The sequence below is a fragment of the Lates calcarifer genome, linkage group LG6 (genome assembly GCF_001640805.2).
Source record: "Lates calcarifer isolate ASB-BC8 linkage group LG6, TLL_Latcal_v3, whole genome shotgun sequence".
NCBI classification, from domain to species: domain Eukaryota; kingdom Metazoa; phylum Chordata; class Actinopteri; family Centropomidae; genus Lates; species Lates calcarifer.
This window is the reverse complement of record NC_066838.1, coordinates 13,871,878-13,898,865: the sequence shown is the minus strand read 5'-3', so window position 1 is coordinate 13,898,865 and position 26,988 is coordinate 13,871,878. Positions and strand designations below refer to the sequence as shown.

At 41.9% G+C, this 26,988-nt stretch overlaps 1 protein-coding gene and 1 long non-coding RNA gene across 3 annotated transcripts in view; one reads left to right on the top strand and one right to left on the bottom strand.

The window, feature by feature from the left end:
- Nucleotides 1-17,871, bottom strand: part of LOC108876417 (uncharacterized) — a 53,417-nt gene extending 35,546 nt beyond the window's left edge. For both annotated transcript variants that reach the window (XR_007813409.1, XR_001959991.2), the window contains exons 1-2: nt 17,343-17,871; nt 15,825-15,917 (exon numbers count right to left, since the gene is read on the bottom strand). This is a non-coding gene — a long non-coding RNA (uncharacterized LOC108876417). The remainder of the gene's footprint in view (nt 1-15,824; nt 15,918-17,342) is intronic.
- calcoco1a (calcium binding and coiled-coil domain 1a) lies at nt 13,309-25,754 on the top strand. Its single transcript, XM_018665889.2, has 15 exons — nt 13,309-13,506; nt 14,662-14,826; nt 14,923-15,025; nt 17,880-18,082; nt 18,240-18,452; nt 18,691-18,839; nt 18,950-19,019; nt 19,129-19,284; nt 19,586-19,840; nt 20,122-20,247; nt 20,332-20,427; nt 21,313-21,400; nt 21,581-21,828; nt 22,089-22,180; nt 23,620-25,754. The coding sequence occupies exons 2-15, from the start codon at nt 14,695-14,697 to the stop codon at nt 23,645-23,647; spliced, it is 1,959 nt and encodes a 652-aa protein (XP_018521405.1). The 5' UTR covers nt 13,309-13,506; nt 14,662-14,694; the 3' UTR covers nt 23,648-25,754.
- The last annotated feature ends 1,234 nt before the right edge of the window (nt 25,755-26,988 follow it).

Sequence of the window (26,988 nt, the reverse complement as noted above, 5' to 3'; positions counted from 1 at the left end):
CAGCCACTTGGGGTGTAAAACGCTCAAAGGCAATGAGCACTTGAAAGTCTGGAGCTGCGGACAGATTCTGCCCAGCAATTATCCTGTCTGCGTGCCTCCTAAACACTGCATACCAGATATGTTTGGGCCTCTTCAGCAACAGTCCCAGTTATGGAGACGCAGATGCTAATGACACCATATTTTCAGAGCTGCAGAGACAGAGGGCCTCTGGCCATCACTTCTAAAACACATGCCACACAGCCTGCACCACCCACACCACACAGACCTGTTATTGATGACCACTGACAGCTCTCCTCTTCACTCGACTCAGAGTGGCCGCCATAGGCAACAAAGCAGTAAATACAACTTGTCAAGGTAACGTAACTTACTCATAACTGCTTATCAGTTACCCACACTTATCTTGTTACTGAGGATATATATCCTATAAAGATGTGTTCATATATTGACATATTTTCTCTTCCCCTGGTGGAGTTGGGCTGCCTATGACTTTGTGTTTCCTTTTTGGGCTGCTTCCCATTAAGGAGCAGACTGACAAGCACCTGTCACATGGATTGATGTGTCCAGCTGGTGAGCAAGAGGTGGGTTAAGAGACACAGGAGCAGGAGCAGCACACATTAAATCTGATGGCCAAGATGAGAGGGGTGTGGTTGAGGCCCAAGCAGAAGGTTTGAAGGTGATAGAGAGATGAGGTAAGATAGAGGAGTGGAGGGGAGGGAGGGGTGGATCATTGAGGAACAAGGTGACAGGAAGTGTCTCTACCGTGGATATCTTCAAGGTGACTCAGTATGACAGAACATTCCCAAGGGTTTACTACCGCAAGGAGAGATAGAAAGAGAGGGAGCGAGACTGAGAGAGAGAATTTCAAGGTGCAAAAGCTCTTTGCAGATGTCCAAATACGCAGTAAATCACTCTGAGGACCTGAGGGTGCTCAAATGCTTTTTGACTGAATCTGTCTCCCAGCCCAACGGCTCCAGAATGACTAAAACATTAACAGGAGTCTTCAGGGTAGTGGCAGCAGCCCACCCATCCCCCACTAGCGCCTGCACAATCCCAGGACTGTGCAAACATAAGGCCAAACCAAAATGGCCTCCATTCAGATGTTTGAAACCAAGAGAATGCTCGACTGGAAGATAGGCTTGTACACAAACTATCTATTTAGCCCGTGTGTCCCCATTCCCATGAGTCATAAAGTTGCCCCTGGCATTTGAGTAGAGGGGTCTGTGTGTCGAGTTACAGGTGTTCTTTTTAACATGGCTGCTTGAAAAAAAAGAAGGTTTATGACCTTTCTTCTATGGAGGGCTGAGGAAACAGAAGTGACACTGGGCTTAAAAAACAAGCTTAAACCGAGGATGTAATCATAGTAATAGCACAATAACAAATAGGCCTACACAGCGTGCTATACAGCCATACTTCTACAATCAGCATACTTTTCTGCAAACACCCGCAGAGAAAAAGCAGCAAACCTTTAATCAAACCGACGGCCAAAGTGCTGAGAGGGAGGAAACTAATTACTTGCAAATGAAAACAAACAGCAATATTTAATTTTATTATGTTCTATTATAAACACATAAAGAAGCATAACAATAAATATAAATAAGAATTTAAAAAATGGAAGCTGCTTCCAAAACTTAATCATAAGTGGCCTGAAATCATTACTCGGTTTTACTTTCTTTGGTTTAGAAGAAAAGGAAAAACAAAACCATTCTGCAAATGTTCAGTAAGAAGTTTAGTGCAGCACCATTATTCAAATATGCAATAACATTAATGTATCTATTTCTTATTGCTCATAAATGGGGCGAGTAGTGAAATGAGTAGTAGTGAAATGAATGAAATTCTTTCAATAGTTTTATGGGTGCAAAATTACAACTCCACATTTTGAATTCATTGAACTGTAACTGGCAAGCTTACTTTGGAGAGTGAATAAATGTTCTTTTTATGTATGCTGTTTAAACTTTTTGAATGCTTTAACATTTATGTGTTATAGTCTTAAAGCCACTTTTTTTTTCCCCCTCAGACATTGTCCTATAGACAATATCATCTTCACTATCCCTCATTTTGCCTCATTTGACCTCCAAAAGAAAATGACTGGCATGATTTAATGCTAATGAAGAGAACATTAATAGGGGATATAATAGGAGATATAATGAGTGCTTATGATTACAGCAGGGCTTCACAGGACTATATCCACAACTAAAAATGATTCAGATACAATTAGTAGTTCTAATCTAAACAGTTATTCATCCAACATTGCACAGATATGCTTAATTTGCAACTTCCTTTTAAGATATACTGATAGAAAGAAACAGCAACACTGCCACAAAGGGAGAGAAGGAGATGTGCAGAGGCAGGACTGTCTGTGGCTCTCTGCTGCCTTTATGTGTGTGCTCGACTGCCCCCTGTCATATGCAGTCATAACTGCACTAACATTTCATCAGAGAGGAAAAACCACTCCCTATAAGAGAATAAGCCAGAGAAAATATCCCAGATCTTATATATTCATATATATATAATAGTCCTATTCACCCAATCATTTATATCATCTGCAGTGCCTGGGGTTAATGTCAATGAAAGGCACTTAAATTGTCTGAGGGTCTAGAATGGATGTGAGGAAGCACAGCATTTGAAAGTCCCAGAGGTTTATCACATCATCAAAATCTATAAACGCATTAGTCAAAAGAATGAGCTTCTGAGTACAAACAGTTTTGAGTTTTGCACAAACACCCACTCTCATGTGAAGGCAAGGTCATGGCAGCCTAGCTTTGAAACAAATTACACAGGAAAAACTAGCTGCAACCTAAATGAACAGAATTGAGACAATTAATGGCAAATTTCCTGGTCTCTGGCCTTGTGCGTTAAAAACATTAAAGTAATCCACCATCATCCAGCTGAGATCAGAGCCTTTGCTTTTCATGTCATTCATTCTGGCAATGTTTAAAAGCCTTTTATAAATGCTCACCAGTTTTTGGCTGTTACAATGATTACATATGCATAGAGCACTTTTTCAAGCTGAGCCAGGGACCAGTGTGTATCAACTGTGCATAGAGGGAAAAACATGCTCACAACTTTAAGCTTAAAGCAGCAACACCACTAGATACCAATAAGTAACATTTCATGTGTGAAAAAGATGTCTGTCAAATCAACAAATAGCACAAGCATGATAAGGGACACATGACAGACTAAATGTATAACAATGGAGCTGAAAAACATGGGAAGATAACACTTCTCACAAAGTTAATACCTAGGTGTTTTAAACAATCGTACTGAGGGTGGAAAAGATGAAACACAGTTGGGACGGTATATCTTTGTGACAGTCCATTTTACATAAAGTCTACATGTTCACTGCTACACTAGCTGTAATGCAGTAAGGTTAGATGTGTTGTTAAACCACCCTCTGTCACAAACACATGCTGTGTGACTGAACTGCAGAGTAGCTCACCAAAACTGATGCTGTGGGGAATAGATACTGCATTACAGTACCTCAGTTGGACTAAAGGTGGCAGCACAGCCCCTGACACAAGGATCTGCCAACTGTGATCACTGCCACAGAGCATCTTTAATGGCTCAGCATAAACCACCAGGACCACAGAGAACCACTTGGTAGGTTACCAGTAACTTTGTGAATGAGGCCAGTATTCTGGCAGCCCTGCATAAACATCATAACTTCATAAACTCATCAGAACTAGAAGCTCTATATAAATCGATACAACCCCATCGTTGTCACCAGCTCAAGTGAGAAAATATAGCATTGCCACTTTCCACCCCTTGAGGAGTGCTTTGTTCTCAGTAACACCTTCCCCTGATAAATGGACACAAGGCAGAAAATACTAGAGGGGCCACTGCAGATGAACATGCATCACTGCATCCATTTCGCAGTGTTTAAAGTCTGCTCAGTGCAGAATGACATCACTCAACCGAGACCACTGGAGCAGAACCAGAGCCTGTAAGGCTATTCAAATTAATTAACAAATGACCTTAGATTAAAGGGGGAGATCACAGATCAGACAATGAAGACATTTATCAATTCAATAGGCAAGGGTACTGTCATATGATGCCTTTATATCATTTCTCTGTGCTGCTAGCCTGCACTCCCTTACACTCATGTGCATAAGACACTGTATTATACATAAGTTAATATAAAAATGGCTATGGGGTATAGAATAATTTACTTTCATCTCACAGCTGTTTTAGTGAAAACCCAACTTGTATTAAAATGCCTTTGGACATAAAAGCATCACTGGTTGTTTTTTCTATTTGTGGAGGAAAATACCACAATAAAGAAAGAACCAGAAATCCTGTCACAGTGCTGTCTGATAAAGTGTGAAATAAGCTGCAGCCCAGATGGTATTTTCTTTTATTTCAAGAACAGACTATATCTGAACCATCTCAGAGAGACAAGTCAATCTCAAGGTTCCCTAATACAGTCCCATGGACAGGGGATAAATCCCTAGTAGGCAACAAAAAGCAGATCAATAAAGAAAGCATGTAAACAAACCACAGTGGAAATGAAGTTGAGATGGATGGAGAGTGGGATAGTGAGGGTAACCAGCAGTGTTTCAAATAAAGCACATGGCCAGGAACTGAAAGAAAGAATAAAGGGCAGAAAGCCAGGGGGACTGTCAGGGTGAAGAGCAGTGGGAGTGCAAATGAGGAGAGGGAGATGCACGGCCATGAAGGAGAGAAAGGAGCAAAGGAAGAGTGAGAGAGAGTGCGTGAGGAAGATGGGGGAAGCGAGAAATTGAGGGAGAGAGAAAAACGGTAGTGTAGAAGTGATTTATGCTAGTTGTATAATTTTCTACAACGCTGCCCCCCCACCCCCACCCCTCTTCCCTACGGCTCTCCTTTCCTCCTCCATATCCCACCCTCCCACCAGGGTGTGCTCCTCCTCACTGTCACACCAAGGAACAGTCCCTGGCCACACCAGCCAGTGATTAAGATTCTACCGTGATGCGACTGCAGCACTTCGCAAATGGAAGACTGGACATAATTTCCCTAAAATGCTGTTTTTTATCACCTATTTCCCCTTCATCAGCTTGCCGCACACGATTGATAGCTGATGGCACCTCTGACAACTTAACGTTTTTATGGCTAGATTTATGGGCTATCTGCTCCTCTCCTTTTACAGCTCAAACTCTGTAAAAATGCTTATTTCTCAGATAAGGAGAGGGAGGGTGTGTGTCTATGTGTATGGAATGGTATCACACCCAGCTAAATGTATGTATGAGAGAGCAGGGCCCACCTCACTGCATTGCAGTCCAGATCTGTGCTAGGCTTCCAGGGCTTTATGGCTGCTCTGAGACTGAAATTACCTCTGCATAGCACCATGGATTAAATAATACTTTGCACCTCTCAGATAGCATACGACCCAACTCTCATCACCTCCTTAGCAGCAAACATTTGCCACCGTCCTCTTTCTAGGGAATAATAAACACTTGAACATAAACAAGTCTTATCTATGTCTTATTCCAACAGAAACTTTTCTCTCCTAGATACAGGCCAGTCAAGGCACCTTTTAATTAATTCCATGAAGCAAAATAGACTCACAAGGGATCAACAAAAAAAACTCAATGTAAGAATCTCAGAAACATGTTTGTCTTTTTTCCTCTATAGAAAGGCTTATGCGCTGTAAGCGTGTATATGCATGCTGGCTGATTATGTGATGAAATGGTAAAGATATAGCATGAGAGCTCATTATCACTCACAGGTTTAAACAGGTTTAGCTAATTGCAGTGAAGTTAGGTGAGCTTTAATGGCAATGACACCTGAACACCTGAGTTCAAACTGCCTTGTTGAGTATTTGTGTGTGTGTGTTATGTGTCTGCACGTGTTGATGCAAGTCAGAGGTTTTCAGCATGCTGGGAGCCTGCTGGACTTACTGGGCTGCAGTGGAAGTGTGGCCGCTGCAGACTCTCTTACCTCCCTGGTCAGATTTACAGCCACTACAGGCTCCCAGTTAGCCTTCTCCTCTCCTCTGATGAGCCTGGCAGATCCCAGACAGATGCTCTGGGGGACTGGAGTGTGACAGGGAATGGGGGAGGGGAGCAAAGAGAGGGAGAGAAAGGAGAGAGAGAGATGTGAAGAGTAGTGAGGAGAGAGAGAAGGAGAGGGAACCAGTCTGATGAGATCAGTGATTCATGGACACCCAGGAGGACACACCCTGGAATGGGGTAATACCACACATGTTTTAACTGGGCTGGCCCATAATTCATTAGGGTTACCAAGGCTACAAGGAGCACCTAAGGAGAGAGGCCCCAGAAATCATCTCTGTGTTGTTAGATGCAGCCTATATAGGGAGGGAGATTAATATTCAAGGCTACAGTGTACTCGCCTTAAGTGGAGAGTACCAATCTGTCGAGAGGAGAAAACCAGCACATTTAATGTCTGCATATTTCCACATTAAGTCACAGGTTGCTCTGAAATTTCCACACCCCTTTTTTCTTGGTACTGTCTCTGCATCTGAGGGTGTCAGTGGAAATTTTATAGTACGAAATATGTAACTGGGAGATGTGCAGCTCTAATGTGCTCAAATACAGCCATCTTCCCAGTGTGGTGCTAACCTCTTCCAGAATACCACTGAACCTTATGCTTCATTACAGGGAATAGATATACTCATCACTGTGCACTACATGAAAAAGCAGGCCGGTTCTAACCAGCAATAAGACAAGGATTACAAACTATCTTCTTTGTTTATAAAGGTCTCCTCATAAAGCTGCCTTCTATAACATCTCTCATCTTCTCTTTAAAGCTATCAGACCAGATCTCAGGAAATGCTAACTCTGGATAATCCACAGATAAAAACTGAATTTGGAAAGACTCCCTTCAAATAATATGCTCCCTATCAATGGAATAAATTAGGTGCACATAGAATTCAAAAACTAATATCTCACTCCACCGTGGGATTTTAAACTTTTAATTTTGGACATTTTTAGAGATGTCTGTGATCATTTCTGATGCTGTTACCATGCATCTTCTCTTCTCTCTTTGTTTATTTCTTCTGCTACACTCAGGTCTTTCCTGCAAAAGAAATGTTGATCTCAATGAGATTAAGTGGTTAAATAAAGGTTACCTACATGTCTGCAAGTGTGTCCATGACACTCATTGGAAGTCTTTTCCCATGAGGCCCAAAACAGCCTTCAGCTCAGTCTTCACTGGAGAGCTTAATTGCTCTGATTATTCCCAGTAATTGCTGTTGCTTTCACTGTCTTGAGTTTTATAGGGATGCAATGAACAGGTATGGTTTGATTGTGGCTCTGGAGAGCGGATATAGCTCATGTTGTTTCAATTAAATTTGGGGCATTTCTGTTGCACGCTTTGGTTGACTGAGTCAGATTCCCAATTTCCATTTTCCGAAAGCAAGACAGGATTATACACATGAGACCAGAGGTTGATGAGAGTGAACAAGGCCATTACACCTACTCAGCACCTGGGAGGTCCTGTATGACTATACTGCACTGAGGTTTATCATCATCCTGTTTCCTAACATAGCATCGACCTGTTGACATCATACTGTGAAATTCTGGACATATGTGAAGTATTGAAACAAATACAGAACTACCAGGTAACAACATGACCTCAACACAGTAAAAAAGCTCTTCATCATCTAAATACAATTTAATAGAAGCCTATTAATCACATAATGTAAAACATGGTCTCTCCTAAAAGGCCACAAACTAGGTTATCCATTGAAAAATGGTCTCATTCTGATTAAGCAATCACATTGCAAGCATAGGCTGCCCAGATTTCATAAATCACTTCAAACATACATGGCATTTGATTAGAACCCATTAGCAATGAGCAACTGTGTGTGTATGATGTGCATGTGGGGAGGCATGTGCATGTGTCTCATCTCACATTTTCCATGGTCTGCTCTTTAGGATGTTCCTCATTAGTGTGAATATTAATGTGACCAGAAAGGGGGGAAGAGGGGAAGAAAAATGTAAAAGGAATTTGGAAGAGCTTTTTAAAGGGGCCATTTCATCAGAATCGTTATTTTTTTGCGGTTCTCTGAAGGCTCGTAACCAGCGGTCTATGAAGAGAGACATGCCGCAGTGGGGCTTAATTTAAAACCAGAAAGGTCACTGCGCTAAGAAAGGTCCTCAGCTCAGCCAAAAATATAAAATGAGGAGGAGAAAAGGAAAGCAGTGGGGGAGGAGGAGTGGGCCAAGAAAGAGAGCAGAATGAAAGGAGATCAGAGGATGCCGATTGGGAAGGGGGGACCCAGGCGGGAGGAAACACGTTCAAGTAATTTGGAAAGACAGTGTTATGGAAGGGAGTACAAAAATGGAAAAATACTGAGGAAAGAGGAAAACTGAGAAAGGATAATGAACTGAGGTGCAATTGAACTGGAACAGGCCGAACATCAAAACAGATGCAAGAGGTTTTTTGTTTACTTTAATGGTGTTTTTGCAAGTAATTTGTTATAATGGCCTACAATTTCAGGGAAAAACACTGCGTCCATACACAGTGAAGGATTGCCAATCTGTCCAACAATCTGTGTTGGCAGAAACACAACCCTCCCCGAGCCTTTGCTGAATTAGGCTCTCCGTGCTTGATACTGGACCAGAGTGCTAATGGTCAGATGGGAAATTAGCTTTGCCATATGCAACTCAGCACAAAATAGGCACAACTTTGAAAATTGCATTTCTCCGGAGATCAGTCTGTCTGTAAATGATGATGACACTTGATTTGGCTGAGAAATGCATGTCATGTGTTGGACTTGGCCTTGTTAACAATGGTAAACAGTTTGGCAGTGAAGTTGCCCTCCCCCCACAACTCTACCTTACATTCCACAAACTAACATCCCTGCCTTCAATCACTTGTTTATCTATCACCTCACTTTAATTGTCCGCTGGGTTTTTGACTGCACCACATTACATAAAAGCACACAGGAGCCTCATGGCAGCAGCACGACAACCTCTGATGTAAAGCCTCACGCTTTGCACAGATAAGACGGGTTCAATTTTAATGTTGCTAGCACACCGAGACGCACCAGGCTCACTTGTAAAACAGAATGCCCCGCTCGCTTGTAAACGCAGCAGCCCAAGAGGAGGAAAGAGATGGGGGTTGGGCCAGGCTGAGGTGGGGCTGAATTAAAAGGAGGAGAGGAATTCCACTTGTCCAGTTCCTGCAATCCATTCAGCGGATCAATTTCTTCTCTCAAATTCCCAATCCATTCCCCATCTCTTTTAAAAACTAATACCCAATTCCAATCACAACTGCAGTAAAGCATATCTTGTAAAAGGTCATAGTGTGACCTCTGAGTTCTCTAAATTGGATGCTGGTTGGCCCACTTTCCTTTGAAATACTGCACAGCCTGATATAAAAACTGCCCTGTACACAATCACATCACCAGTGGGACCTGCATCCATCCCATCAGTAGGTGTTCATTTTGATGTGAAGTGTCACAGCACAGAGAGTTTAACAAGATATTGGTTGTCTGTGTTGAGGGAAACAGGAAACAGAGCTCAAACCCAAACTAGAGCGTGGGGCCCAGGAAAAATTTGGGGGATAGGTGTATCTGTGCGTGCATGTGTGCTTGCCATAGGCAGCATGCCGGTATATAGTGGAGCATCTCTCCTGCAGCCAGCCAAGGGAACTGATCAGATGGACGATCAAACACTAATCATTCCCTCACGGCCCATACCGAGTAAAGCTGTCATTAATTTTGCGGAATTACATCAAATCTGAGACATTCTTTATGTGGCCCACGGCCTGTAGACAGTTATACGACAGGGACTGCTGCGCTAAGCAGATGGGGCAGCTTGGCCGTGCATACTAAATACTACCGTCCCCCATTTCTCCATCTCCGCCCTCCCAACACTCTGCCCTCCTTCCAGGCACTCTGCTCCTGCTCCTTCTTTCTTTGTTTTCTACCCTTCTAATGCCTTTCCATAACTAAATGGTCACGCAGCCCTCACTGATTACATCACTGATCCCACAGTGATGGGCAATATTTAACCCAAAAATGCTCATACTACTTTAAATAACATCTTGATAGACCACTGCACTGACTTGTATTCTAAGTGCTCTACTCCCACACGAGACACATCATACGTTAATTTAGTGTGATGAGGAAATAAATTGTTTGTCGACATAAATCTTTAATGTTTGTCTCTTGGATGTTGACAACTCTAACAGTTTACTTGTCTACACACAACAGAAGGTCATAATCCCATTTGAGGTTTCCTTGGCAACTGATTACTGCTGAAGGCAAGCTGCAATTTATGACTAGTGACACATACCTGCCATTCCCTTTGAATGAGACATGTGGTAAGCTATATTCAGACAGACCACGTCAGGTAATAAAACTGCAGTAGCACTCAGGGGCTATACCATTTTCTTATATTGAGAGGAATTCCAAGCCAGGTTGCTAGAAATCGGCAGACGACAGGGATTAAATTTGTGTGGAATAGTTCTACAGCCAATAAATAAACTGCATGCCGAGGCTTTTGTGCCAGAACAGTTGACAGTGTTTTTCTTTCTACCTAAAGCTTAACAGTGTTGATATTCATGCAGTTTATACTTCCCAAAGAAAAAAGTATAAAGTCAAATGGCGTGTGTGTATGTGCAGTTGTTGGGGGTGGGGGCTTATGACAGACAGAGGAGCCATAACAGCAGGCATCCAGGTCAAGATCAAGCAGTTTCATGGACAATCCACTTTCAGTCTAGTCTCTATTAGGGTGAAGCCTCACATTCCTACTGCGCAGCCATCTTCTAACTTCACACAACAGTGACGCTTCAAAGTCAAGGCTATCGGAGGTTTGCCATAATGTTTCCTGAGATAACAGTAGCACAAAACTGCAACCTATAAGCAAAACATGTACAAAGCCAGTAGGAGACAAGAGTACATGATTAATTCATTATAGTTCACAGAAACCATAAAAAATAAAGCTGAAGCAAGACACCCATTTTTACTCTTGTGGTTGTATTTTTTATATCCTAATATCCTAGCCTAAGACAAACATGTAAACAATGGCTACTGAATAAGCTAGTCATTGCAGTACAACCTATTTAATTATCCCACTGCATAGACAGCCACTTCTTCCAGCACCACTTTGCTCACACAAGCTCAGCACACTATTAATCCACTTAAACACAATTTATAGGGTCTCAACATCGACTGTCCGTCGGCATAAAATTACATGAAGCGTCCTTATAGTGTCTTCAACAGACTAAATTAGCCAAACTGGACTTACTAATTGAGGAGGAGTAAAGTACTGTGTGACTGGATTGACTCATCAATGGACAGAGATAAATAAGCAGGCTATAGGCGGTATGAGAACATCGATAACTATAATAGTAAAGGATGAACATTATTTAAGATGCAACTACTGAGGCATGATGACTTTAAATCTTAAATATTAACTTTAATTTCCACTTCTATGATCTGAGTTTTCGCTTTTTTTGTGGTTATGGGCAGCCAACTGCCTCATGCTGAGTGTACTGAGCATACTGAAATGGAGGATTTTTTTTTTTTATTCCATTAATCATCAGTTTTAATCCTTATTTAAATTTAAATCAGTTCAGATCATGTTCACCTTTAATGGCAAAAACCAATATCTTAACTATGCATTTCATTTAAAAACTCACAATTATGCATTTTGGTCCAAGACAAACAATTTAACAAACTGCAGTAATACAGTGCCACTCCACAATGTCACAGTATGTTTTCTTCATCCTGGGGCATTGTCATCTACTTGCTCAGCCACGCATATGCTTTGCTGTTCTGTTGTAATATTTCCAGGACCTTAATTCCACCAAGCTTAATTAATGCAAAGTTGAGGGGGATGTTGCCTTTAAGCAATTTTAATGTCTCTCATACTGCAGCTTAATTAAATACTATATTCCTTTTATGTAATGCCTACATTATGTAAATACTCTAAGATTACTCCACAAGGCCATGGAACAGTCTCAGGAAGCTAAAGAGCATGCACTGTGTGTTTTAGAGGTTTCAGGGATATGGTCTGCATGTGGCAACCTGAATGCAAAGCACTGGGTTTTCAAGATGGTGTACTGCCATCTGCTGTCTGGCACCATAACATCATGCTGGTTTATTTGTGCCCCCACGTTCAGAAGACACATTAAGAGATGTGAGATGTCTCTCAAATCAGTTGCCAAACTGGGGCACATTCCTACAAGTACAATTACTGGGTTATTTGGGAAATTTTTCTGAATAAAACTAAAATCTCCCATCAAATGTGGAACATGGACCGATGTCAAAATATCTGTTTCTGTGTCTACAGGTGAGCAAACTGCTGCACTATAACTGGTAAACCTGCTGAAGTGGAACATGCCACTGCAGGACATCGATGCAGCAGATTAGGAAAATTCAAAGAACTGTAAAATTGCACAGGTTTTGTGCAGGTTACAGAGAATTGTTCGTACTTTGTCATTCAAATTAAATAGCTTTCATAGCGTACATTGTCTACCTTCCACCTGCATGGGAAATAAGCCGTAGGCCATTAATAACATTGACAATAACAAAGCAGTCACAATACAGGAGTGGTGGAAGAAGTATTTAGATCCTTCACTTATGTACCAAGTACCAATGCTATAGTGTACAATTAGTATTGCAAGTAAAGGTTGTGCATTCAAATTGCTTCTTGAAGTACAAAAAGTTTTGCAGCATCAAAACATAGAAGTACAACATAAAAGTACTCATTATGCAGAATGAGTAATCTAATCTATCATAATTTGTTCATTTATATTTCATAATCTGCAAAATAACCAGTAACTAAAGCTTTAAAATAAATATAGTGAAGTATAAACTACAATATTTGCCTCCAAAATATAGTGGAGTAAAATTAGAAAGTAACACATCATAGAAAAACTTAAGTAAAATACAAAAGAAGAATAGTGAGTTGTGAATACGTTTTGCATTAACGTTCAGTACTTCAGTAAGTGCACTTAGTTACAATCCACCACAGCAATGGTAAAGATTCAGCAAAACATTGTTTGCAGCCTCTGAGAAGAACGGTTGCAAATCAACATGAAATCCCAACTACAAGTGAACAAGAATCAAATTTCTCTCCCAGTCTGCACGCACTCGTTTTGCTGTCGCACCCGCTGATCATTGTTTTTCTCATCGCACTGATTTCCACTGGTCCGTCTCCACATCACTGTCAGACAACCAGTGGCCCCCTGTGCTTTCATCATCCGATGAGAAAAACAACGACGGCCGATGACGAGCGTCATATTACGTCCAAGTGCGACCTGAGCTAGTCCGCTATGAGCTTGGGGATTGTAGTTTAAAGTGGGGTATTTCAGCGTTGTTTTATCCACGTGGTGAACAACAGCTCCCACAATTCCACAGTGGAAAGTGAGGCTGTCATGCTTATGTTTTGCTTTGGTTTTTTGTTATTGTTTCGGGTTAGTGGAGCAACTGAGTCCAGGGAGGAGAACACGTCTGTGTCGCTCGTGTTTTTGTTGTTTTCTCACGGTCTGTGAATCCAGCATCTGACAGAAAAACGGCTCGTGTAGACTGTTTGCAGAGAGGTGAGGGCGATAAAGGTAAGCGAGACATCAGAGACGGCCGAGATAATGTGCGCAGATGTCTTTTGTAGTTAACAAAGCCTGTTATTGTCTCCGTTTCACGTGCACGCGCGTCACATTAAACTAATTGGACGATGATAATTAACCAGCACAGGATCAAGTCTACCTAGTAATGGCTTTGATTACACGATTGTCTTGCTAAGCTTGCGTCGATATGCATGCCACACTGTTTTGTCGACATGTGCTACTGTTGGGCCTCAAGCCTCGTGCTGTGTAATCTGAACCCTCGGAAAGCTTCTGTATATTTCCGTCCCTCTGATCGGTGGATTTCGCCGGCATCTGGAAAATGCTCTGCAATATTTACACTACAGAAGTTTCTTCTCTTCATACCTCAGTTTAGGAGGATGCTATCTTAAAATAGAAAACTTCAGACCTCTGTAAATCAATTACATTATGACTGTAGCCGAGGATAGAGTTATAAACTGCAGCACATGGACACTGTAAACAAAATTAAGTGTTTTCTCCCTTGCACATGTCACATTTCTCTGCTAACAATTTCTGCTGCACTATTATGTGTTTCTTTTGCCCTGGTTTACTGTTTTCATGTGTCTGTGGGAAAGTTGAATTTCTGCCATGCCAGGGTACATCAACTTTGACCTATACTGGAGTCAATACCCCAACACACAATGCAAAATGAATAAATAATGCTGTCTGAAAGTTGCACATGTCTCAAAGTGGTGTGTTTAACTGCAAGCAGGAATTCTTTAAAATTCATGGAGAGCATCTGCCAGTGGAATTTGAGACCCTACATTGCTGGAGGCCCCAGACACCTTGTCCTGCATGTGACAGTGTACAATAGCAGATGATTTTGACGATGACTGAAATAGCCCTGGTGACAAACATGTAATATGTCATGTTGCTCAAAGGCCATACTGTCACTGAGGTTTAGTTCTGGTAGCCATTCCTCAAGTGTGCACTCAGTCAGGCTATCTTCTTACCCTAAATAAATATTCACAGACTGTAGCTCTCTGTTGTTTGTTTTCCAGCAGTCACCTCTTACCCATTTCACAATTAGCTCATCGAAAGTCAGTTTCTACCTCAAACCTGTAGTAAGTATCCAAAAAAAAAAAAAATCAATTCAACTTTGAACATTGTGTTTTTTTTCCCCTGTAGGTGCAAAATAGCCTGCCTTTGTTGTGTGTTGCCATGGACAAGGCTTGGCGGGTGGAGTTTAGGAACGTGGGCTGCAGTTACTTCCCTCAGAGTAGAGTCGATTGCCACTACACACTGAGCTCTGAGCACAACTGGGCCAGCAATGACTGGATAGGGCTCTTCAAGGTATTGTTAACATGATGACTGTCACAAATATCAAGTGAATAAAGAGTATGTATATTCAATTGCAAAATAACAGCATGGGCATGTTTTCTTCCACAGGTGGGATGGTCATCAGTGAAGGAATACCACACATTTGTATGGGCCTCAGCCCCAGCTGACTATCAAGAGGGCACAGATGTCAACTGCTGTGTGCATTTCCAAGGTACTCCTGTCCTTATTTTCTAGCTGCATTTTATTTCCCATAGTTAGCCAGAATCTATACAGTACAGTGCTTAGATCCGCACATAAAACCTTCAGCAGGAGATTGATGTTTCTGTAAATTGAATTGCTCTGTTGTACAAAGGGCTAGCAACTGTGGAAAGAAATGTCAGTTATTTCTCAGTTAAAAGAGAATTTCCACAGATGTAAAAGGGAAAATATCCTGCGCAGAAGACAAATATCCCACTTGGCCTGGTCTAACACAGACAGTCTGTGTGATGGTTTGAATAAATTTCTTTAGTAAGCAGGAGGTTGAGTAATGAGGATGACAAAGACAGTGGCTCAAAGCCTGCTCTGACCACCACTACTCACTGGCAAATACAGTGTTCACTCTGTCCTGCCTGTCAGTGGCAGCTGATAAGCCTGATTCAGTGTGAGGGGCACGTGTGCAGCAGGTGTGGCATTGACCCCTGGTGGAGTGATTTATCACTAAGTTAAGCATACTGTCGATGTCATTCTTCACTGGAAGAATAGCAGTGGAAAGAAAGTCTAAAAAAACTGCTGATGGTCCCTTATCACCATTGATGCAGTGATTTAAAAAGACGCTTGCCTGCACTGTGACCTAAGATGGTGCTTTAAGTAACAATACAGCTCATAAACTTTGCTGTATGTCATCCTTCCTGTCTGTTTTCCATCTTACCCCCTTTACTGCACATGTGTTGTGGAACAGAAATTCAAAGTAAATCATTCTACCCATGAAGCTATGGCCTGTGTGAGATAAGGATAATATTAGATTAGCTTACTTTATGGGCTGGGTGAAGTCACAGACTGTGGCTAGCTGCTCTCCGGTCACAGTGGGAAGCTGGAGGCATAATATTTCCAGTTCCTGGTATGTTCTGTGAAAGGGGGATAAAATGAAACAGAGAATCAAGAATATGGAAACATGAACAAATATGCAAACTAGTCAATAAGCTGGAAGTTAATAATATAATAATTTATAATAGCTTATAGTACAACTAATCAAGAAACCAGTTAAAATCCATACCCTAAATAGACTTTGTTTTGCATAGAAACTTATGTTGTGATATGGTTTCATCATAAAATAATTCATTTATGTGGTTAGAAATTCTTAAAATATGCCTTGTCCCTCAATGAAAAATCCCAAATCTACAGATATGCAATAATTTTTCATTTCAAAAGTTAAAGACTGAATAAAATAAATCTCCTGCAGCATCAGATTTTCAGTGTTTGCACAATGCAGACTTCAAGTTTGGACTAGGCTGTAACAAGGGCCAAAGCACTTTTCTGATGGGAGGGTTACTAAGACTTCTGTGAGTCAAAAGGCACAGATATAGCATCAGTTAACAAGATGTTTATGCTTAGATGTTGATGCTTGCCTTGATACTGGACGTTAGTGTTAAACTGTAAAAGTACGACTCCTTGCCTCTCTAACCATGCCCCATTTTAACAAAGTAGGCAAGACTTGTTTTAACCAGCGTCGGCAAAAGGACGCTATTGCCGGTGAGTCGGCCACCCTTCCTTCACAATCAGATTTCATGCTTCTAAAGCTCCAGATTATCAATAAGCGCATAATTTATATTTTGCAGTGTACCCACCACCTGTTGACTAACGACATAGTAACCACCATTACTTTAATACTGTCGTCTATGCGGTTTCTAATGTAGCTCTGTGATATTTGGCTAGTTTCGGCTAGCGTTAGCTTCATCCAAACACTGGAAGCGACCGCAAAACCCGTATCAGCATGAATCTTATGTATTTAACATGTATCAAAATACAGTAGCTTTCGAAATGTTGTTGTTAAATGAGCAGTTAGCTTGCTAGAGCTAGCCTGACTGACCTAAACGACTGAACTCAGTAGCCATTTTGTCCTGTCCTCACAGTGAAGTTACACGTTTTACTAAGTTTCTAAACAAAACCCTGGTTAATTCTCCGATGTGCTGGTGATACAAGGAAGAACATATGAATACGACAATCTTCTGTTAAGCGGAAGTTAACGTTTACCATTTTCACTTGCTCCGGTTAATTTATGCTAAATTATGCTAAACAGGTCCAGCAGAGGTAATAATGCTGCGGCTAATCTCATCTAACCCCCCGGTAAAACAGCAAACAAACATATCTCACAGAAAATACGGGTATTTCTCTAAGCACCGCAGAAAAATTACCTACTTTGAGAGACATTGCAAGCTAAAGTGACACGAGTTAGCTTGCTCTGATACAGCACCGTTTCAGTGACACACCTATTTAAAGTGCTCTGTGCTCGTGAAGTACTTAAAGGGAAAATAATAACAACGAGAACTCACTCGAGGCAAGCCGGTCGTCTTAATGATGTTTCAGGATGGAAAAAAATCTATTCCAGGCCGGCGCGAAGTAACAAAGCGTCAACTCACTCCAAAGAGAACAGCTGGTCTCCATTGAGGTAATTACGGCCATTGTAAATTCAAATATGGCGCGTAATTTCAGGTGTGCTCACCTGCGCTGAACGATATTAGTGCTGCCTCCTGTGGCTGGAGGCTGTATTGCAACAACCTACTCATAAATCAGTGTAACTGCAATATTAAATAAAAGACGAAGACTTGCAGTGTTGTATCATTTGTAAATGCTGCTTTATTTGTCACAGTGTCAGCCATATAATGTAAAATAAATGTCTTATAGGGTCGTATTGTATAAATTCCTGTCTGTATCATTAAATTCAGAGATAGTTAAATTTCACATACTTCCTACATAAGCATTATGGGAAAGCTGGCACTGAATGAAAGCAGGGCTACTCTGAAAGATAATTGTGCTTCTCAGCAAATTAATTTCAACATAATTCTTGTCTTGTTTCCCCCACTTTTTAGCCTCATACCTACCCAAGCCCAGCTCCCAGGAGTATGAGTTTGTGTATGTCGATGCTAAGGGAGAAGTGTGCTCCCGGAGCTCCAAATTTACTTTCTGTGCACCAAAGCCTCTTGAGGATCTGGTGACCCTTGAGGAGGAGCCTCATGGAGAGGAAGTAGGTACAGGCATGCTGCTGGTAGTACCCAGGGCTGAACTGCTGCAGGTGAGCATAACAAATGCAGAAAGCATCGACTAGATAAGGTAGTGGGGGAGAGTATGTTTCCTGTTTTGCAAAATTAATGAGCGCTGATAAAATACATACACTGGGAAATCAATACTGTTGTTTACCTGATGATTCTCCATCTGCTGTCTATTGTCAGAGTCGCCTGCAGGAATGTCTGCGGGAGCGGGCTGAGCTGCTGCAAGTGCAGGAGGCGGCAAGCAGGCAAAGGGAGAGAGAGAAGGAAGAGTACAAGAGAGCAAGGGAGGCCTGGGACAGGCGACGCAAAGAGCTGGAAAAAGATATCGCCAGGCTGCAGGAAGAGCTGAAGCAGTGTCGAGAGAAGATCAAGGAGATAGAGAGGAAGCAGAAGGTGGTGTATAAGCCTAGGGAAATGACAAGCAAATCATTTGATTAGGACCAGTTTGCCCACAACCATCTCCATGCTTCCTCTTTATCTGTGCCTTTGCTCTCTGATGAAAAATCTCTGTTTTAACAAAATCATTCTAGGTTCAGTGTAAGATTTTAAGTAACAGCAGTTTAGGAAAATGTCTGAGTTATTATGTTAAAATAGCGTGTTATTAAAATTCAAAATGTCTCTGGTCTGATAGGAGGAGCAGGCTTTAGGAGAATCACTTGCCCAGGAGAAAAGTGCTTTATTGGATGCAAGGGAGGCAAGTGAAGTACGAATCCAAGAGTTGGAGGAGGACATCAAAACCTTGACAGAGAGAACTGTGGAAAGAGAGACCGAGTTGGAAAGGTCTGACATTTTCTTTTTTTCTCTCTCTTTGTTTCCTTTCCTTCTACTTTTAGTGTAACACTGCTCTCATGAATACGTTTGATTGTCAGTAACCAAATCTGTGTGTGCAGGATGAAGGAGAGAGTAAAGAGGGCAGGAGCTCAGAGGAAAGAAGAAGAGAGCGAGAGGAAGAGCCTGCAGGTACTTAACAGTTCAGAACATGCTGTATATCAATAAAACCTGTATCTCTCTTGTTCTTTTCTCATACATCTCCTTCTCTTTTCCCATCTGTGTCATTTGTTTCTTTTAGACCAAGCTGGAACAGACAGAGGCTGAACTCAGAAGTCTGTCTAAGGAGTTCCAGGGCCTGAGGAACTCACTGGCCCAGAGAGACACCAGTGTCCTTCAGCTCCAAAACACCATCACCACCCTCACCCAGAAACTCACCACTGCCCACAGGAAAGAGGTCAGACATGTAATTGAAAGAATGGTTGAAATTAAGACATTGGTGACATTGTGTATGCTGAATTTGGAGAAATAAAAAAAAAGCGGAGAAGTATTTGCACCTGACATCAGAATTTATTTGGAGCAGGCATGTAGTCTCTCTATTACGCCGTAAGAGAGAGTTGTATGCCAGCACATCCTAAAACTATGCTAGATTTAACATTGGTCATTTCATATTCAGTATTAGGTATTTTCAAAACTGGCATCATGTAGCAGATCCCATATACTCAACCAAACATGCTTTCTTGTTCCTGTACCACCAGACGGAGAGTGAGGCAGCTCTGAAGGAGATGCGGAGCCTGCGGGAGCGTCTGAACACGAGTGAGCGTGCTGCCGAGGGCTTGAAGAGCGATTTAAGTGCCATGGTAGCCCAGAGGGATCACGGGCAGGCTGAACTGCACCAGGCTCGTTTGCAGGCTGCCCAACTCACCCTTCAGCTCGCAGATTCCAGTCTGGCCCTGAGAGAGGGAAGAGCCCACTGGGCCCAGGAGAGGCAGAGCCTGCAGCGCACTGCTGAGGTACTGCATCTCCACAGATCATAGAACCTGAAGTGGAGATCATTTAGAAAATGTAATATATTTGTATTACAGTGTCAGTTGTTAAATGTAATTATGTTTCAAAACAGCATTTGATGGCTTCAGGGTGAAATATTCTCCCAAGTGGTATATATGTTGTTTATCTTATTGTACACTGCAGCTGTGAAGTCAAGTCAAATTATTACACATGGTCCAGTGACTTCGCTGCCTGAGGAGAACATGTTATATACTGAGTAAACGTGTGTGTTTGTGTCACCTGCCAGAAGGACCACGAGCATCTGGAGAAACTCAACGCAGAGATGCAGAGGATGGAGGAGAGGCTGCAGGAGGAGAGGATGGAGAGGGTGAAGCTGGAGGTTGAGCTTGGAAGAGAAAAGGATTGCAACCGGGTGAGAAAGACTTGATTTATTTTACATCCATTTGGTGCTTTTGTCTAAAGTGACTCAGCATTGTATTTCATATCTGCCCCCCAGGTTCAGCTTAGTGAAACCCGCAGGGAGCTCCAGGAACTAAAAGCCAGCCTGAGGGTTGCTCAAAAAGAGAAGGAGCAGCTACTTGCTGAGAAGCAGGTCAGAAACGCTCTTTGAATCTGTGCTGACAGAGAGTTTGTCCCAAAAAAAGGTGAAAACTGAGAGTCTGTATATTCACATGTAAACACTGAGTGTGTGTGTGGTGTCACAGATGCTGACTTTATGCCCTGTTCATTATCAGTTGATAAGGTCTCAAGACTAATGAATGGCTTACATGGATTAACAAGTAAATAGTAACTGTCTTATCCTAATCAGCTCACAACTACAGTATTTCACTCATTATCATCTTTAAATTTAGTACAAATTTTGTTCGTTTGTATCACTGTCAAGCTCTAGTGAATAATTTGAATTAATATTTTTTCTTTTCCTAAAAGCTCAGTATTAATAATATATTCATATCTTAAAGTTTACTGATGTAACATATACACAAGTATACTAGTATTATGAATGTCCCAGGTGTTAGAAATCTTCTTTCTGTTGTTGTCTTTGTGGTTGTTATTGTGCAGTATAAATTGTTTATAGTGCAATATAAATCAGTGGATTTCAGGGCAGTCAGTGCTGCCACTGTTAAAGTGCCTGCAGAGTTTTTGTTGGCTAACCACCATCACACTTGCCCAGTAGATAGTCAATGTTTTTAAAATCAGTGTCCAGCTTCATTTTAACATCCACCATATGGGAGCACAGCGGCCAATCTGTGGCACATCACAAATCAAACAAATGTTTAAATGTTTATTCTACAGTCATAATAATGTCTGAGTAATAAAAAAATGTTGTTTTTTTGTATTTACTGTGTAACCATTTTATGTGGTTTTGGCCTGAAAAAGTCCAACATCATGAGGGTTATGAGGGTGAGATGGTTGCCGGAGCCATGATGAAAGTCCCGCCCCGGTGTGTGTGATATGATGGCTGTATTTTCCACTACAGGAGTTGATGGAGTACATCTGTCAGCTGGAGCAGAAGATGGGAACAGCGGCCAGTGCCAAGTGGAGCACTGCCCTGACCGCCTCTACAGGTGAATGGAGCCACACATTAATCTACTGTATGCCCTGCAGATGTGAACAATAAAAGTGCTAACTATCATTCAGCAGCAACACTAAATATTGTTCAGAATGGCCTGTGTCGCGGGCAACAGGAGCAGCGCTTTGAGGGAGAAGTGATCACTTTTTCTTTTGCCAATGTTTCTGTCTGGCAGGGCGGCCTGACAGCGCGTTATCTGACTCCGAGGATGAGAACCCAGAGGCCCTGCAGCCCCTCCGTCCACCAAGACCTCTGGGACACTACAGCCTGTGCGAGCAGGGCCAGCCTGACTCTTTGCTTCTCACCACCCCTCCTCCCTCGCCCAGGGAGATGGAGAGGAGCGCTGTGGTCATCAACCAGCCGGCACCGCTCTCCTCGCCACACCAGGCCGGCGCTGACACTCTTGCGCACAGCTCCGATTCGGTGAGACGCGCTATCTGAGCTGTTCAGCATCACCGTCGTGTAATTATATGTGATACTGAAAATGAGCTATGTCCTCATGCAGATAGCCATGTGCACCAGTTAAACGTGGGCAGTGGATCATTTGATACAGACATTATCTCAGTTGCAATTAGGCTGCTAGCCTGCAAGTTATTAGACTGTAATAGCTGTCAGACAGATATGTGTTAAGTGTCTTTCTGTGTGTATATATGTGTGTGTGTGTGTTTCTGTCTGGTGTTTAGGAGGAGGAATCTGATCCACTTCAGTGTGGAAGGCACAGCTCCGGAGAGGAAACGGCACTTTTGCTGCCTGAGCACACAGACGCTGTTCTCAGGTACAACCTCCCGCCTCAAACACACATGACCGCATGTAGAATATACACACTTATGCACACTCATACACACACACACACACAGAGGAGGAGGGAACGGTACTCCGATCCATTACTCTCAAGTATTAAAGGAATAATACTCCATAAATGTCTTGCATTAAAAATTATGTACCAGTGTAAAAGTATATACATATTTGCAATAAACTGAATTAAAATGTCAGTAATAATCATCAATTTCAGAAGTGGTTCCATTCATCAGTTTTGTATTTTACTTGAATATTCCATTTTATGCTTCTTAATAATTTATTAGATTATCTTGACTCTCTGGAGGGACCTGAACTAAACTATCTAACTATGAAGAAAGTAGTTAAAACTAACTTGAGCAGCTACAACAGTAAAATACTTACTTGTTGTTGCATCAGTAAACAATATAATAATGTGATGTTTATGATAATATATCAGTCTCAGATGCCATTCTTCTGCAGAACAAGTACCTTTTTTCTTTAATTCTATTTTGGTGATCTGAGTACTCTAAAAGGAAGAAATAATGTGATTGAACAAATTTGTCACACTAGTTGCCTACGCTCAAAATACACTGAAGGATATTTCCCACAATGAAGGATAAAGCATTACTAAAGGAGCGACGACAAGACAACAACAGCAAATCGATTACAGTTGAAGATTTAATGTTCAAAAATGGAGGTTTGCATTACTGACTGCATATTGAAATGAAAATTTCTTTGAGGCCAAACAAGCCAACAAATTTCTACCTGTCATGCTGGCTGGTTTTAAACTCCAGCAATGCGTCATATTTTATGAGCTCATGACTTGATTTGTGCACGCAGCCTTACTCTGCAAAGTAATTAGTGAACACAGCCGCCTGATAAATGCAGTGGAGTAGAAAGTAGCATATTAGTCCCTGGAATGTAGAAATGTAAGTATCTCAAAATGGAGGAGTGAGGTACTTCTACTTAAAAATTGTCCTTAAACATATTACCTGAGTAAATCTACTTAGTTACTCTCTACCTCTGATCTTACACAGAAATGGTTCATAAACAGTGAAATCAAAGCTTGCTAATGCACATAGACACATGCGAGCAATTATTTATGGTGACAGGGTGAGTATGGCTGGAAGATGGAAGTTTTGAATATGTGGTCGTAAAAGAAGTTGAGTCAGGGTGAGGCAGGGGGAGACAGTCTGAGACAGAGCCGGGGCGTGGGAGGGGCGAGATGGGAGGACAAGGGGACAGATAAGTTGACAGCAAGCTGTAGCAATGATTTACCTGAGGGGTGTACCGCAGTCACGGGCCAATTTTCAGCATCATTAAAGCCCTCACTCTCCCACTCACCCACTCCTTCAGTCTAACCTCCTCTTTCAACTGGAATGTGTGTTTCTTTCAAGTTTTTCACACACGCTCACTCTCCTTTGTGTCTTCCTCCAGCGATCTGGCCGACACCTCGCTGTGGTAACCAGTGGACGGACGACGTCGAGAGATCAAAAAGAGGAGAAGGGGGAACTCTGCGTAGTTCCACATTACTTCCACTAACAAGCACATATACAGCTCACTCACTACACAGACAAAATATTAATATGCAATTTACATCATATCTGCCGTGAACCTTGGTTTTTCCCTCCTAGACTGTTGTGTTATCGCCCTCACTGTTTTGTGGTTAGGAAAGACATAATGCTTGTGGTGGCAGGTCAACACCGTGTTTATGACTGACATAAGACTGTAGCATAGTTCGAAATGACGGGCTTTTAGGCACGGGCTCCAGCATTTGAGAGTTCGCAGGCTTGTAGCAGAATGATTTCTGTTGAATCATTGCTATGTCGAGAGCTTTACGATGGATGTTATGTCGTTTTTATGACATTTGTGATTAGGAGTCATGACAGGCACTGTAATTATGATGTTTTGTGCAGGCCCCAGCTCCGCTGAAAAAATAATGGCAAAACTCTCTTCCAGCATTAAATTCCCCCACAGCAGCTTTGAACACTATTCATGGCAGCATAAAGTAATGATACAGCATCATGCTAGAGTTATATTGTAGTAATGTAGGTCTATGACATCATATTTCTCCTCCATTTACTCAGAACTAAGATTTGATATGCACTTTCTTGTACGCATTAGCAGTTGATTGTCATGCAGTTGCAGTTCAGGAGATTTAGTGGTGCAGAGGCACTCTAAGACGGACAGGCAGAGAGCTTATTGAACAGATTGTCTTTAAAAGTCTATCAAGATAGATGCCAGATGCAACGTTCTACTTCAGCAACTTCATATCATCATTATTATAAAATTAATGCTCATAAGCTTTTCACTATAGGTCAGCTGCCGTTTTTACTTGTTAATTAATGATGCCAGGCTTTACTTTTCACAATTATTGAATGGTAATTTGCTAGCTGGTTATTTGGATATTTAGCATCAGTCTTTGTTACACTTTATATTGTACAGAAATCTTAATTCACAGTCATGCAGTTCTAAATTTGTGCCTAAAATAAAGAAACAAGAGTCAAAGAATATCTTCTTTATAGATCTTTACATCATGTCATGGTGTTGGTATTCCCCCCTCTAGCCCTATGGCAATATACTGCCTAGTAAAAATTGCTGACTACCTTTTAATCAATACTGTATGCATTTTTCATGATTTTCTATTTATAATTAACTTGAGTTATGCTGCAATGAAACTATATTCAGGTTTAGTTTGAAATAGGTTTTAATAGGATTTCACACAACTGTTTGTGCAATGTGTGACAAAAATTTCCATGCTTGGCTAAAGAAAATTTGCTAGACACTTTGATGCTTGATTCTATCTGCTGTATTTGCACCCTATTTTTACCATAGAAGAGTTTTTAGATGAAAAGTTGATATATGGATACTTAACAATACGTCAGTCGTGTCCTTGCATCATTATCGTAATCATTACCATTGTGTGTTGTGTTTACGCATATTTTATCTACACTGTGTTTTTACTTTCTACTTTTCAAGTACTCACTTTGTGTCTATTAAGGTTTAATATTTGAGTTGTGTTGTTGCAAGGTATTGGTGCTAACGAACGGGAACGATACCAGCAGCGTGTTGAGCTTAAGGTAGAGGCGGAAATCAGCGAGAGAAATGGATTTTAATGTTTAAACAGCTCCAACAGGAAGGGGATTATTAAGGTGGTCATGAAAGGAGTAAATGTCTGTCCAACCTCTCATTTACCTTGTGTCACTAGTCCACTATTCTGGTGTTGCCGTACATGTTGATTCTCCATATATAGAGTGTTTTGAGGAGTCTGGTATTCCTTCCCAGAAAATAGCACACTACATGTATTCTCCATAGTCCTTGTTTGTGGTTGTGATCTGACTTTATGTCTTAGGGAAGTTATTTTTTTGTTGTTCCACTGAGAGCTCCAATACAAGTGCTCCTCGTCAGGACACTGTCTCACATTGCAATAAAGCTCCAGTGGTTATGGTTTGTTTTGAAGTTTTGTGCGTGAAGGTTATCCCACATGTACCCCACTGTGTATTTTTCTTATCCGTCATGTAACAGGGTTTGGGGTGGGGTTCTGTATAATAAAATGGTTTATGTATCCATTATTGGGTCTAATGTGTCTTTTCCTGGCCAAAGATCATAGCAATATTTTGATCCTCACATGCCATTTCACTGGTAATTAACTATGCCATTTCTTTTCACACAGCTATATAGCCTATATTCCCTTTTGGCTCATTGCCTGTTTCAGTCACATTCCTCATTCTAGGTTTTTCCTCTCTGCTCACCTTTGGCTCTCCCACAGCCCCCCACCCCTCCCCCCCAACTCCCATTTCACCCTCCACCCCCTCAGGCCTGACCTCCTCATCATCTTCATCCATGTGCCTCCCCACTCCTCCGGCAAGTCTCTCCCGCTCCCCTCTTTTAAGTGCTCCTCCTGCCCCTCTGCCGCACTCCCTCCATCTTAAGTCTGGGGTGACGATAGCTAATTATAAAATCAATGATGCCGGGCTGCCTAGTTTACAGCTCCCTCTAAAACCTTAACTGGGAAATCACTGTGGGATTGATGGCTCCCTCACTCTTTATCTCTTTTAATTAGAAATGTAAAAGATATGAAGACCCAGAGGCCAGAACACATCTCCTAGTTTTTATGACCCCGACGCCTGCCTTTCCCAGCCCTCGCTCCCCTTTCCCAAATCACCCCTTCCTCTACCTGGCCTTGTTTATTTCCTTCTGCCTCCCTGCTGGCACACCCTCCATTCTCACTCTTGTCACAGATACCTTTGCCCATTTCTTCATCACTTTCTCCATTACCCTTTCTTTAAGATCGCCCGCCTGCCTCTCTGCCTCGCGCAGGAGAAGGTGTTAAATTTATGGTCTTTGCACTTGAAAACGTTTCTCACCTTCCCCTCACCTCTCCTCTCCTCCCTTGACTGATTCCCAACCCTCCGTGGATTCGCTGCATGTGTAACAAATGACTAACACGTCCTTTTTCGTCTGTTCTGACCCAAGCAGGAGACACACAGTAAATGATGTGGTATTTCACATTATGACCCCGCTCCCAACTCCACGCACATCCAGTATATGACATATACGCCTCTCTGTCTTGTATATAGCTTTAGGTCCTGTGCACAAAGACCCTCCCGTTTTTTGTTTTTTTTATCACATCAAACCCAGGTCACATGCACCTCCACCCTCTGCCTTTATCACACCCTGAGCCCAGGCCCTTCCTCCCTAACTGCTGCCAGGAGCACTTGGGTTCACTGAGCTTTATCCTCCTGATCACTCTCTTGAGGAGTCGCTGCCTCTGCTGCTCCATTATCTCTCCTGTGTGTTGACTGA

Excerpts from the sequence above, each read along its gene's own strand:
- calcoco1a (XM_018665889.2), top strand. The coding sequence starts at position 14,695 with ATGGACAAGGCTTGGCGGGTGGAGTTTAGGAACGTGGGCTGCAGTTAC. Across the intron at positions 15,026-17,879 it reads CTGCTGTGTGCATTTCCAAG|CCTCATACCTACCCAAGCCC; the intron begins GTACTCCTGTCC and ends CCCACTTTTTAG. Across the intron at positions 20,248-20,331 it reads GAGAAAAGGATTGCAACCGG|GTTCAGCTTAGTGAAACCCG; the intron begins GTGAGAAAGACT and ends TCTGCCCCCCAG.